Below are 13,750 nucleotides of genomic sequence, written 5' to 3' on the forward strand. Positions count from 1 at the left end.
TTGATTCATGGGCGGGACGCATGGCATGGCGCAGCGAGAGGCGTTATGGGCGTTGTTTTGATGCTTGTATTCTATAATACATCTGCTACTCTTGAATTATTTCATGTCGCCCACACTGGTAAATGCTGCCGCGCGACCTATCTGAATGGAAGTTAAACCGTGATGCTCCTTGCGCCCCCCACCCACCATCTTAAACCCACGGTCTGTAAAGCCCCCCACACTCCAAGATCTTTGCCCACGAGGGCGCCTGCCCAATCTACCGTGTCTTGTTTACAAGAACTGATGATTCATCCCCTCCGCCCCGTACCTAATGGAGCGGCAGGCCCTTGAGTCTCGTCTGCAGGATATCCAGCTCCAGCAGCAATGCCTGCCCGCCCTGGTCGTCGTTGCCGTCGCCGTCGTTCTTTATCCGCTCCTCCAGCTTCCCTGCAGCGGCCAAAAGCGGCTCGACGTACCGCTGCTCGACCGCCGCGCCCATGGCCCCGGGGACAACCTCCTTGCATGTGTCAGACGCAAACAGGAAGTAGGCGAAGTTGGCCGCCTGGATCAGGAACGCCGAGTTCTCGGTCCAGTACTCGAGCAGCGCCTCCGTGCCGGCCTTTTCGAGCGCCGACACCAGGTTCGGGAAGATGGCGTACTGCAGCTGCTCTATGCACTGCGTTGTCGCGAAGACGTTGCCTTGCTGGCTGGCACTGCCACTGGCACTGCCGCCGCGCTCCTTGGCCTCGGTGGAGGCCTTGTGCGCGCTGATGAGCTCCTCGCGCAGCCACGTCAGCGCGCAGGCCTTGAGCGAGGCGAAGGGCGCGTTCTCCAGCAGGTCCTCGAGGATCTTGAGCCGGTCCGCGTCGTCCGGGTCGTCGTGCAGGATCAGGCCCGCCAGCGTGACGGCGGCGTTGCGCACGTGTATTGACGGGTGGAAGACGGCGCAGAGAGTAAGGGCGTGGTGGAAGGACATGAAGTTGGGCTCGTCCTTGGCGGCGTCCGCGGAAATGAGCTTGTTCTCCTCGAGCCAGAGGCCGACGACCAGGATCGCCTCAATGGTCGCGGGGTGCTCTAGGATCTGCGACTGGGGCGTCTCGCCTAGGAAGTTCTCGAGGAGCGTCAGGTGGTCTGGGAAAAGGTGCATCTCGGGCGTAGGCGCGTCGGCATCGAAGACGGTTGATGAGAAGACCCAGTAGGCCATCAGACATATCATGCCGCCGGTTGAGAGGTCAATGTCCGTTGCGTTGGACGCCTCTTCTATGTTTGTCAGGGGTGTTCTGTTGACCGGCTCGTTGCAGATGTCATGAATGATGGACCTGGGACACTTGGATAGGCCAAGATCCCGTGTGAGTGCCTGGTGAGAAGTGTGAGCAAGACGCTCCGAGAATGAGTTTGCAAAGGAAACCAGTCGGTCAACCACTCACCACCAGCTTTCCGACCATGGCGTCCCTGTTTGCCAGCTTCTGGTCGTCCCTAAAGGCTTGCGTGGCTGTTTTCCTACCGGGGACTATCTTGTCTGGGTTGTAGAACTCCAGTAGCCTCCTCGACCAGGACATGTCGTTGGCACCAACATACGACTCAAGCACGCAACTCGTAAAGGATAGTAACAGGCGTCTCTGAATCTCATCCTCGTCGGATGAGTCTCCCTCATGGTCGGCCTCGGGATCCGGGGCATTCTTGGATGCGTCACCGTCATGGTCCGGGTTGGCAACATTGACGCTGGACTTCCTCTCAGGCAGGGGCGGGCGTGCCCTCTGGCCGGACAGGGAGTGGACGAGGTTCAGGATGGAGGCAGTCTGCTCCTGGTTGGGCTGATAGGTCTTATAGATGGTGAGCAGGCTGGAGGCGAGGAAGCGCGAGGGGTACTTTGTCTTGATGCGCTTGTGGAGGATGGCGAGCATGCCCAGCAGGGTGATGAAGCGGCGGTTTGCCTCTTCTATGGAGATGGGCTGTTGCTTCCCCTTGGCCTCGTCGCCGTCGTCCAGGGTCAGGTCCTCAGGAGTTTCCTTCTCTGCAGGCACCTGCAAGGCCTCCAGGACCTCGAGGACCTTGATGATGCACTCGCGTGGGTTGCCGAGGCGGGCGACAGTCTCGAGGACCTGCTCCGACCCCTGCACGGGGGCCAGCTTGTCGACAAGGTCCCAGCCGATCTCCGAGGTGAGACTTGCATCTTGCAGGATCTCGTTGAGGGTGGGCAGGATTTCTGGCGAGAGGAACTGCTCGATCAGAGTGAGGTAGGTGAAGTTGTCTGTTGCTGGGGGCCGCGACTCCTTGAGCGCCTGGATAGCCTTTGCAGTGTCTCCCATGGCGAGCAGCGTTGGGGATGCGCAGTCAGGTCGACAAGTGTGCAATCAGGTGAGTTGAGTGCAGGGCCTTTTGACGCAAAGACAGGAGAGTCGGACTGGAGATGGGTACCGTTACAGTGAGCGTGAGGAACCCGGGGCTGGATGAGACGAGATGGGATGAGATGCTTGTTGCAGGCTTGCTTGGTGCTGGGTGCCAGACAGTCGATGCTAGGTGCTTGGCTTGGCTGGCCTGGGCTGGTCTGGTCTGGAAGATACACAAGCGACCACATGTGCGATGCAGATGGCAACCCCGCAGTGAGCTGGACCCTCCCTGGAGGGAGTTTCGAGGTTCTTTGGTGGGGCAGGCAGGCAGCTCTCCACAGTACCGGTAGAGGAAGCAGGAGTGGGCTGGGCAAGCAGGTGGGACCCGGTAGCTTCTATGACGCCATCCCAACACAGGAAGGACCTTCACCACCCGTCTGGCTGGGTGGTTTCGGCTTGAAACATTTGAGCTGACACGACACCAGCTGCACATTGCACCAGAGACCAGAGGCCAGAGGCCAGAGACTGTCTGGGCATTCCCTCACTCGTGCGTTCGCTGTCAATCGCTATCAATCACTGACTGTCAAACGCCAACTCCAGATTAACAAGACCAACCAAAACAGAACAGACAGCCACTCAGCGAGCGTCTAGCCTACACATCGTCGTCCTCGTCGTCGGCCGGACTGATGCCGCCCCCAATTGGCCTCATCGCGCCCCAGCTCATCCTCTTACTCGTCCGAAGCATCCAGCTCCAGTGAGCCCAGGGGTTATCAGCCAGCCTGATCATCTCATTGACGTCCCTGTCCTTGGGACCCGCGCTGGCGAGCCCTGTCTCGATGGCCAGCCGCGCATAGCGCATCGCCTTCCACGGCTCGCCCGCGCCGTTCCACTCGATGGCCGCGAACGTGTACGCCTCGTAGATGCTGCCGCTGAGCCGCTCCTGCTCGTACAGGCTGACAAACAGGTCCGCCATCTCAGGTGTCGCCGACGACCCGGCCTCGTAGTTCTCCAGCTGCCGCCGGATCCGCTTGATCTGCCGGATCCGCTCGTCCGAAGCCGTCGTCATGTCGGACCGCTGCGTGCACAGCGAGCACCCGCACCGGAATCCCCACACGTGCGAGAGCTTCTCCTGCCGCTTGGCCCGTGTGCGGATGGGACTGTGGGTGTCACTCGTTAGTCGCAGCCGTGACGAGAGCCATGTCTGCCCATATTTTGGTCTGGAGGCTACTTACTCCATGTATGTGAGACTGATCTCCTCCCCGATCTGGATGGGCCGTGTAGCGTGTATGTGCTGCGCCAGCGTGTCTGGGTCAAAGTAGTAATCTGCATTCGGCCGGCAGTCATGGTTGAACCGGGAAACTGTGTTCTCTGGTCAGTCACGGCATTGGGAGACTGGATTGGAGAGTTTATAACCGACTTTCAGGGAACACCACGTAGAGCCCATTGTTGTTCTCGTCATCAACATCCACATCGAAAGCATTCGTCCGCAGGATCTTGTCCACCCTCTCGATGTGGCCGCTCGCGCCGTCGTGGGTCGACAGGTTCAGGAACCGCCCGCGCAGGTCCGACGGCAGGTAGTCGATGGCCTCGGCCTGCAGGCGGTGCATGTCCGCCTCGGGCAGGTCGTCGAACATGGCGTAGTCGATGATGATGGCCGGCGTGAAGGTCATGATGTGGTCGCCGCGCTGGAACGGCTGCGTCGCCACCACGCCCATGTCCTTGCCGGGGACGTGCACCATCTTGAACTTGGACAGCTCCGGGTCCTCGTCCCGGTTCTCGTGCGCCAGAACCTCAGGATCCGTAAAGCCGGGGAGGTTCGAGATGTAGTCTGCCCGGTCGGGGCTTGTGAGAACAGCTATGCCCCGGCCGTTGGCGAAGGTCGAGCTCACGAAGATGCAGTACTCCGCCGTGCCGTTGGCCGTGCATGACGACGCTCTCGTCCATGCCCGGTTGGCTGGGCTGTGGCTGTCCCCCGGGAGGTACTTGGTGATGAGCGTGTCGTTGGAGCATACCGGGGTGGAAAGCAGTGGGAATGAGCGTGATAATGGTGAGTGACAAAGGCCGGCTTTGTGTAGGGGCGAAGAGACCTCGTGGGCGAACACCACGGGCGCTACGCATAGCGCAAGCCACCCGAGTAGAGTCATGATGCCGTTTAGTATCGAGGCTCACGATGTAGAGGCAGTATGGACAAGAAGTGAAGGTCAATGAATGAAGTAAAATATTAATCGCGGTTCATAATAGATCAAGTTCCAACTTCACTTTGCCAGGAAGGAGAAATCATGACCTGTGGGATCATTCACGGACAGAGTGGCCACTGAATGAGACGGAGAACCAAAGGGCCATTGCGCCAAATAAGCAAGCTCTTCATCTTCTTCCGAGAAAGCTACCCTACCTTATTGCGAACCCAATGCCGAATGAGACGCCGCCGCTTGGATGTTTCATCAATCGATGCGGAGGAGCGATAAGGTGCTTGAAACAGCCGGATAAGGCATGTAGGCTGCGGTCTCAAACGCACACGAGCAGCAGCACCAGGAGCCAGCAGGGGAGCAAAATAAGGAATGGCCCGGTTAATAGACTAGTTGGTTAGGTTGCGGGCCCAGCCATCCGGGGCAATGGGCCGTCGCTGGTGGACCTGGGACCTGGACCTGGGCCTCGACATCCCCAGCCCTCGACCCCCTTGGGGCGCCAACCTGGCCCTCGGATCTGTGTGTCACTGGCAGGCCTTGGCCCGGAGTGGCGCTAGTATCAAGCACGTTACAGAACCACGACACAGGACGGAAACCAAGCCAGGACAAGCGAGAGGCAATACACGAACGGTCGAGCAGGATCCTGGTCGTGACAGGTCTTGGCGTTGGAGAAACATAAGCGCTGCGAGGAGGACAAAAAGAAAAAAACCAAGTGAACATGATGAGGGCCGGTGAGGTTTGAGCAAGCATGTCCTGCAGTAGGGGGTGCTGCTCTTCAAAGGCTGATCTCTTAGAGGAGGGGCTCGAAAAAGTGTAGAGCGAAACTTTAATCCAATTAATATTACAGCACACTGGGCTGGGTGTGGCTTGAAGTTGAGTTCAGCGGCAGGCGTGGCGCACGGGTCACCCCAGCCACAATGCCCTCGACTCTCAAGACCTTCATCAGGGCATGAGGAAGCAAAACCCCGGATTTCAAGATTTTCTTCTCTATAAGGAAGTGTTCAATTAAGCAGTGTGGAAGTCTAACGACGACTGCAGCAGAGGAAGGCCTGATTGGATCAGATCAGATTAGATCGAATTCCATCAGATGGGACAATATGAGCGCAAGGCCCACCAGCCCGCATTCAAGACAGCAGGCGCCTGCAGGTGCAGCTTCCTCTCCTTTCTTTTACACAACTACATCTGATAACGATCAGCAAATCCTGTGTAATGTGCTGTGCTATACCAAACAAGAAGAAGATCAGTGAACGAAGTATGAATGTCACGAGTCAGGGCCAATAGATCCACACATGGTAGTTACACAGCGCTTGCCAGCAGCCTTCGGGCCGCTCTCGAGTCCTCTTGTCAGTCAATATTTAGTTCCGTCAGCAGTGCTCGAAGGCGTGATAATAAACTCAGACTGTACTAATACTACTTGGAGGCGGGAAATGAGCCAGTAGTCGCCCAGTAAACATTATAATTGAAGCCTTGCGCGTCATAGAAAGGACCCAGGTTGACCGCCTTGCCATCCGCCGTTGCTGTGAAGGCGAGACTAGAAGTACCGGTGCGACGAACTGAACTTGAGTCCAGCTTTGGCGATGCGGTAAGAGACGAGGTCCCATAGTTGCCACTCAAGATCACCGGCCCATAGGCCACAGCAGCGATGCCCGCGTTGTCAGCAGCAGGCACCGTTCTCAGCTTCATCGGCAGCTTCACGGTGACGATGTCACCTGACTGCCACTTGCGCTTGAGGACCGCATAGCTCCCGGGCTTGGCTTCGACGCCTGCTGCTTGCCCGTTCACCGTGATTGTTGCGCCGGAAGCCCACTGCGGGATGCGGATGCGCATGGTCCAGTCTCCCGTGCCGGTCACCTGCAGTGTACTTGTGTCACTGACGGGGTATGTCGTCGACTGGGTGATCTTGACACTGCGCTGCGACCAATCCAACGTCGAGGCTGTGAAGAGGTTCACGTAGACTCCAGAGTCGTCGTACCAGTAGATGGAGTCCATCAGCTTGGTATTGGTCTCCACAGCCGTGCCCAGGCAGCACCAGAAGGAGTCGTAGTCGGTGCTCCAGGTGCCGCCGCCCCATGCTGGACCGACATCTCGTTTTCCGCCGGGTTTGAGGGGTGTGAAGAAAGTGATGTGACCATGGCTGTCCGCTGGGTTTTGAGCCCCGAGGAGATGGTTCATCAGCGCACTCTCGTAAAAGTCGAAGTATTTGATGTTCGTTGGGTCCATGGTCCACAGATCCCGAGTTAATTTAAGCATGTTGTAGGTGTTACAGTGTTCAGCGGTGTCGGTGGTCAAGTATTGCGCAATTGCATTGAGTGGACGGAAGTGCTCTGCCTGGCTATCCCCCCCGATGGCATATGTATGAGCATTGACGGTGAAGTCCCAGGCGTTTCGTGCAATGTCCAAGTAGCGTGTGGTACCAGTAGCCTTGTACTCTCGAGCAGCCCCGATCCACTTTGGCACCTGCGTGTTGGCATGAAGTCCATTTAAGCGATCTTGGTTGCTTGCGAGAGGGTCGAAGATGGCCGCATGATCGAAGTGCTGGGCAACAGTAAGCCACCGTTTGTCTCCTGTGAGCTGATAGACGTTTGCGAGGACATCGTTCATGCCGCCAAACTCGGTGCCCAGCATCTTTTGCAGCTGGGAAGAGCTGAGCTTCTTGGTGCGTTCGTCGACCCAGCCACTGAGCGCAAGCAAGACATCGCGTGCTTTAGTGTCGCCAATGATGCGCCACGCGTCGAGCAGGCCAGCCATGGTCTTATGAACGGCGTAGTATGGCACGTTGCCGTTGCTCAGTGTCCCACCTTCGAGAGCATTGAACTCTGGCTCTGGAAACCCGGACAGATACCCAGCATTGAAGTTCGCAGCGCCGTTGTTTGCCTGGCACTTTGCCAATTCAGCCACGAATATGTCGCGCGGTCTCGGCATGTGGTGTCGCGCAACACCGCATAGCCGTTCGACCAGCCTGTGAGATAGTGTCCTTGAGCATGCGAGCCGAAGGGGAAGTCTGGCGCGTCCCATCCACCATTTGCCGCGGCGCTGTTGGTGGAGAGCTTGCGCGTTGCCCTGAAGTTGTACAGCAGTCGATCGACATTTACAGATCGGAGATAGTTCAGCGTTCAGTTTTGATTGTCCGTCCAGGGGCTGCTGCTCAGCGCCACTTGACTCAGGGCGAAAGGGTATGCCGAGACTCCTACCTCCGGGACGGCGATAGGCGGGATGCTTTGGGCGGTAGTCAAGATGCCTGCGTGTAGGAACCCGATCAGCAAGACATGAAGCAACGTGATGCAGGAGAGGAATCGTGGATAGTAAGGGGACGCAGAAAGTGGCTAGACAATGGATCATAGAATGAGCACACACGCTTGAATTTGTGCCATGTCACGATATCTACTCGTTTGCAAGACTTAGCCGCAAGAGCGACTCCACTCATGAAGGCGGGGTAAAGAGTGTAACTTTCTGGTTGCACGCTGCTTGTTGTAGGCTCAAACTGTACTGTATAGTGGGTAATGGTACTCACAGATGTGGAATGGGCATGTGGTATTCGGAGGATTACTAGTAGAGCCAAGTTGTCCTAAGCAATTTCCCGCCAACAGGGTAGAAACAGTCAAGGCATGACTTGCAATCATGATTCGGCCGCCTAGTTAAATTGTGTTGGTAGTTGAGAATGCGGAGAGACTACTACGTAGACGGACCCATGACCTGAATTACCCGGATCTATCGTGTTCGCATTCTCAAATTGCTAATGCTATTGACCTTTTGAGTACGACGGTGATAAGTGAGTTAAGTATTCCACCTGTCAACTATTTCTCCAAATAATCAGACTATCGCATCTAACATTCAAGATGGGAGGGGGCACGTAAACACGTGCAGGTAATTAATCAGATCCGCCTCCAAGCGCTCCAATAGAAGAATCTCTCCAGACTTGGTTTCCTTGGCTGTCACCATCGCAACCATACCTTCGTGCATCAACAAAATGTGTAAAGTACTCATAGGCGCAGCAACGCCGGCATTGTCAATCGATATAGTACCGACACCCTCCTCGGCGTTGGCTCCCTTCGAATCGAGCCCAGGCTGTTTCTCAAGCTCCCCAATTGGTGTCCTGTGTCCCGCGCTGCCAGGAGCAGACTTGCCATTCCTCACTCCCCGTCTATAGCCTACTTCCAAACGTTCACTGGGTTGATGTTTTAGGCTGTAGTATAGAAAAGTTTGCAGAGTTTCATCTTTCTAGTCTATCTGACGCATGACTAAAAATTCCGCCTAGCTACGGAGATGGCACCTACGCTGATTGCGTCGGGGTGGCCGAGGGAGAGTGCACCGCCACCTGCATCCAAGAGCAGGTCTACGGCGAGACAGCCTATGCTATTTGCCTCAACGACTGCGCCGACGCGGCCCAGGGCATCAATTGCTGCGGGTGTTAAGCGCCGATTCTGGATTCAATCCTGTGCTGGTCGACATTATGTTCTTGAATGGGCTTGGATAGCGGCTCTCTAAGCTCTAGCAAGCGTCCACGTGGGCACGTAGGAGCATTGAGGGCAAGCGTTTTTGCCTTTTGCAATTGGGTTGAATGTTGGTCTCACTGGGTCCAGAAAGGGTCGGGGGATTGTATAGGTACTTGGTGTGACGTGATCATATATCCTATAGCATCCAGCTTGTCACGCGCCGCCTTCCGTCCACACGCAACCAAAGTCACCAGAAGCCTAAGCGCTCTCTCAATTCTTTGGAGTAACTTCTGATATTTCGTGCACAGACAGCTGTGGATCCTGCTCAGTTGGTTGCTAAGGCACTCTTTCTGCCCGCTAATCTGGGGCTAACTGTAGAGACAACTGGATTCGCTTTAGCAAGCTTGTCGACTGTGGTAGTTCTCCTCCACGACTTGACTTGGCGAAATGAAGTTGAAAGTCGAAGACAAAAGGCACAACAATTAGGGCCTCCATCCACCGGTCCTGGTCCGGAAGAGCCCACCTGGGTCTACTTCCTCTTGCACCCTTTTCGCCAGCGCCCTGTTCTCTGGCTTCAGCCTCCCAAAGTAGTCTTGGCGGAAGAAGCCATAGTTCATGAACACAGGATCATAACTTTCTGAAAGTGTCCTATCCTCCTTCCAGCCCAGCACTCGCTCCCGGACGCCTCCGTACGTTGCCTCCATCGTGTCGGCCATTCTATCGTAGCTCGATTGGAGGGCGAAGGCGTAATTCATCTCGATGATGATTCGATCAACGGAGTCATCCGCGTCGATGAGATCGGGACTGCGCGCACGAGCTTCCCTGGCGATGGCTTTGGGAAACGGTTGCCACGCAATGGACGCGACGATGCCAGGCTCAAGCAGCGTAGTCTCAGTGACGTTCCTCCAGTGGTTGTGTAACTCCTCCATCACCTTGACGTCATCTTCAGCCCTGGGGAGCGGGATCGTTTCCGTGGCAATGTCCACCACCACTCCTTTCAGGACAACCCAGTTGCTCGAGGCCATCAGATCGGCGTATGTGCGCTCTCGCGTGGTGTCCATCAGCGGGTTGGCGTCGGTGAAGTTGTCGAACTTGCCTGCTGGAGGAGACGGGCCATCGTAGAAGAGGAAGATGATCCATGAGTCCACTACGTCGACATTGGTGCGCTCTGCGGTCACGATGACAGCAGCCCTGGGGTCGTCGTTGTACTCGGTAAAATCACGTACTGCTTGGAGAAGCTTCTTGTCTTTCTCCGTTGTCCTCAAGTACACCAGATTGCCGCCCCACACGTTTCCTTGACGTTGCCCTTGCAACCTAAGCACGTGGTAAGCCCCTGCACGCCATCTCGTACATATATGAAAACTGACCTGTAGTTTGTGATAATGCCAAAGTTGTTCCCGCCCCCTTTCAAGGCCTGTACGAAAGAACTTAGCATACTGTCGGGCCCCAGGGGATGGATCGATCTTACCTTGAATAGATCGGGGTGGTTGTCATTATTGACATGGCCAATAGTCCCATTGGCGAAGACGATTTCGTACTCAAGGACCTGGCTTGCCGCCCATCCGTACTGTGCCGACATGTAGGACAATCCACCACCAAGCACGAGCCCACCTACGCCGGTGTTCCCGATTCTACCACCAACGAACGTCCATCCACTCCCTTGCAACTTCGCTGCAATTCCATCCAGTCGGTTGCCCGGCCCTACGTCAATGACACCAGTGTCTTGATTCACACTCGCTTGGTCAAGATGCTCGGTGACGATCAAGGGCCCACCTTGCACACTCGAGAAGCCGTTGTTGGGATTGTGCCCGCCACTTTTGACGGCGAACTTTTCGGTCGTGTTCGCAAGGATCTTCACAACGGTGGAGACCTCCTCCGATGACTTGGGAAAGATGATGCAAGAAGGCTGCAGAGCTGAGCATGACGTGGACCAGTATTGGGATTGCTCTTCAATGTAAGCGAGGTCAAGGGAGCGGGTTACGCTGATGTAGCGGAGGGCTTCCACGGACGAGCAGGTGTCAGCCAAGGCCGAGCGAGCCAAGGCGAGGATAATTGAGGAGATCAAGAGTGGCAACATCATGGGTCTGCGTTCAATACACTGAATCAAAAGGGGACAGTGCCCGCAGGACCTTTGGGAGAAGTGAACACTATTTATCCTTCTCTGGACCTCACGATGTCAACAGCTCTATCCGGACAGCGCATGCCCTAGTCTTCATTCAGAGCCGACGTCCTGGGCGCAGCAACGAGACGAATGCTCCGGGTGATCCGATTTTAAGTAGAATAGTCTCTCTTGGCCAGGAGAAGGGGATCCTCTGGCGTCACACATTGCACCAATACCGTGGATACACTTCTCGCTAATATGCACCCTCATATACGAGTACCAAATTCCAAACGACTTTCTGATCCAGGCCTCGAACTATTCAGGAGCCTTTCCAAGTCTGACTGCAGCTAGTCTCCCAAGTCAGCATGCGGCAGACGTCATATCACGCCCTCATTGAGCGTCAAACTTACCCTAAGTGACACGGCACATCCTATCCGCACCCTGCAATGCATTTTGCACTTACACAACCGGTTTTTTTAATCATTCGCAAAAATTGCCATTGGTCTCCCCGACCGTCTCCGGCTGACAGCATGTGCCCGTGTTACGGTGCTGCTAGCAGCCCGTTGTCTACAGGTCCTAACCGCTCGACGCGACCCGGCAAAAATCCTGACAACGTGCAGACACGAACTTGGCAGCTGCCAGCTGTATAGTGTGGAGTATACTAAATGCATAGGCTAATCTGGGCTTCACATTGCTGCATGGAGGATTCAGCTTCTGCTTAGCGGAGCGCGGATTAGGTAGCATGGATGACAACCGCGCGCATACAGTAGCGTGGCCAGCTGATATGGAAACGGAGTCATGCACGTTCGGAGGCAAGAACTTGTGGGTATTAGTGGATTATGGGGTTCCAGCTGGTTCGACGGCATATGATGAATCTGCTGCACCATTGTGAGCGTCACGCAACTTCAGAGTATATTCACTGATGGTCAGCTGACCATCCGCCCCCCCCTAAACCAAACTCGTCCCCTCTACAGGTAAGCAAACCATAGAATTTTCAACATTCGAGCAATCTGGCCAGGAGGTGTTTCTGGTGCAACTGTTTCGGGCTGCGGTCGCCTAGGAAGCTAATCGCTAGGTCTACAGTATGCAAGAACACCTCGAAGGTGCCTTGTCCAATTCCTGGACTTGGCAACTTCTGCTCTTCGTTTTTTCTTTGCCCAAATGCCAACCCAGGCACGGAGTGGAGACAAGCGACGTTTTAGTGTTAAATTATTTTACAAAAATGCAGGGAGGATGTCAGCAGCAGTAAAGTCATCTAGCCATTGAATCCCCTAGTCTTGCTTTCCTTAGAAGTCTACTCATCAACTTCGCCTATGAATATTAAACAAAATCTGTTCTTCCGAAGCTTCAAGTTCTTTCTAGGTCCTGCTGTGGCAGGAAAGACTGGGTCTGATAAATATGTGATTTTTTGTATACGAAGTGGGCGTATGGCTAAGTTCTGAGTGCAGAAGGGGTCCAGACAGCACCGATGTAAGTACTGCGTGCGTTCCCTACATTCACTGTACCCCCCATTCACCGCCACACCTGCCATGCATAAAGTGGCGGTTGAAGACCGAGGATGCGGCTGACGGTGCTACCACCATCAAGCTAAAGTACTGTGTATGGACTCACCTGACGACTCTATCCTCTCACGCAAATGGAGTCTACTGTCTGACGAAGTCAGCTTTCAGGACATTGAGAATGATCCCACGGCAACCCGAACAAAGACTGAATACCATGAGATGGAGCAATCTACATCAAGGCAATCGAAAGGCGCTTGCGACGCACCTGGACTGACACAAGTTGCACCGACAAATCGAGCAGCGCAGAGATATCTGAGGGCATCAAGTCTGTGTGCGCTTGGTGCTGCGATGTGCAAGTTCATTCTCCTTATCTCCGCACTCTTCCCCGGGTTTCTATGACAGCGTCATCACAAGTGCCCACCTCAGCGTCATCTCGGGGATCGTGCGCGCCGTATCGACCCGGGCGTCTGACACGACCAAGCCCTTGACTGTTCTGCGTGTGAGCACGTCGCAGGGTATTCAGCTGTCGGTCTCGCTGGGGCTTGAGGACGCCGGTGGCGAAGTTCCTATGCCTGAATATGTTGAAGAGAAGTGAGTCATGTCTATGAATGTGTCGTGCATTAAGAGAAGAATGCGGTGTTGAAGGCTCTGACTCCTAGTAGAAGTAGTATAGGGGATCTAGTTGTGTGGAATTAAGTCTTGTGGGGTGAGTAGATGAGTCTACCTAGATGATTACTTGTAAGATGGTCATCATCCTCATCAATGCCATTTGTTGGCGGTGTGAACCTCACGGTTATTCTTTTACCCGGTCTCACTGTGGATAGGGTGACCGAAGCCGTTGACTGCAACCCGGCGGTTGAGCCTGGCGCAGGCTTCTTAACATCAGTGGCGCAGCAGGTGCCCTATGTCAGACGAGTAGTCTGGGCGCATTTCGGAAATTTTTCAATTTTGTTATTCGCGGCTTTGCGAAGAGCTCTTCTCCTGGGCAGGGAGTCCAGAGTGAGTCATCGCGGTGACATCGACGGTAGAACTGGGCTGTGTTCAATGTTTAATGATCCACAAGGCTTGTTTGATGTGCCCTTACCCACATGTCGAGCTTTCTCGGGTACCAGTCTCCCCCACGATATGTCAGAAGCCGTTATTATGCGGTAGTGCAGTGCAAAGAGCCCCTACAGAATCAGCCGCAGTCCGCAGTCTGCATTAAGATTGGCCCCAGCGG

The 13,750-nt window shown here is 55.1% G+C and overlaps 4 protein-coding genes across 4 annotated transcripts; all 4 read right to left on the bottom strand.

Moving 5' to 3' along the window:
• Window positions 1-307: 307 nt before the first annotated feature.
• On the bottom strand, window positions 308-2,288 carry INS49_007161 (uncharacterized protein; the record flags this gene model as incomplete). Its single annotated transcript, XM_043167926.1, has 2 exons — window positions 308-1,336; window positions 1,407-2,288. The coding sequence occupies 2 exons, from the start codon at window positions 2,286-2,288 to the stop codon at window positions 308-310; spliced, it is 1,911 nt and encodes a 636-aa protein (XP_043029070.1).
• Window positions 2,289-2,961: 673 nt separating this feature from the next.
• Window positions 2,962-4,453, bottom strand: INS49_007162 (uncharacterized protein; the record flags this gene model as incomplete). Its single annotated transcript, XM_043167927.1, has 3 exons — window positions 2,962-3,466; window positions 3,542-3,668; window positions 3,727-4,453. The coding sequence occupies 3 exons, from the start codon at window positions 4,451-4,453 to the stop codon at window positions 2,962-2,964; spliced, it is 1,359 nt and encodes a 452-aa protein (XP_043029071.1).
• Window positions 4,454-5,905: 1,452 nt separating this feature from the next.
• INS49_007163 (uncharacterized protein) lies at window positions 5,906-7,417 on the bottom strand (the record flags this gene model as incomplete). The annotated part of the gene is made up of 1 exon (XM_043167928.1): window positions 5,906-7,417. The coding sequence occupies one exon, from the start codon at window positions 7,415-7,417 to the stop codon at window positions 5,906-5,908; it is 1,512 nt and encodes a 503-aa protein (XP_043029072.1).
• A 1,993-nt stretch (window positions 7,418-9,410) lies between these two features.
• Window positions 9,411-11,005, bottom strand: INS49_007164 (uncharacterized protein; the record flags this gene model as incomplete). Its single annotated transcript, XM_043167929.1, has 3 exons — window positions 9,411-10,242; window positions 10,296-10,342; window positions 10,397-11,005. The coding sequence occupies 3 exons, from the start codon at window positions 11,003-11,005 to the stop codon at window positions 9,411-9,413; spliced, it is 1,488 nt and encodes a 495-aa protein (XP_043029073.1).
• Window positions 11,006-13,750: the final 2,745 nt, after the last annotated feature.

This window comes from Diaporthe citri (assembly GCF_014595645.1).
Source record: "Diaporthe citri strain NFHF-8-4 chromosome Unknown scaffold_2, whole genome shotgun sequence".
Lineage (NCBI taxonomy): Eukaryota > Fungi > Ascomycota > Sordariomycetes > Diaporthales > Diaporthaceae > Diaporthe > Diaporthe citri.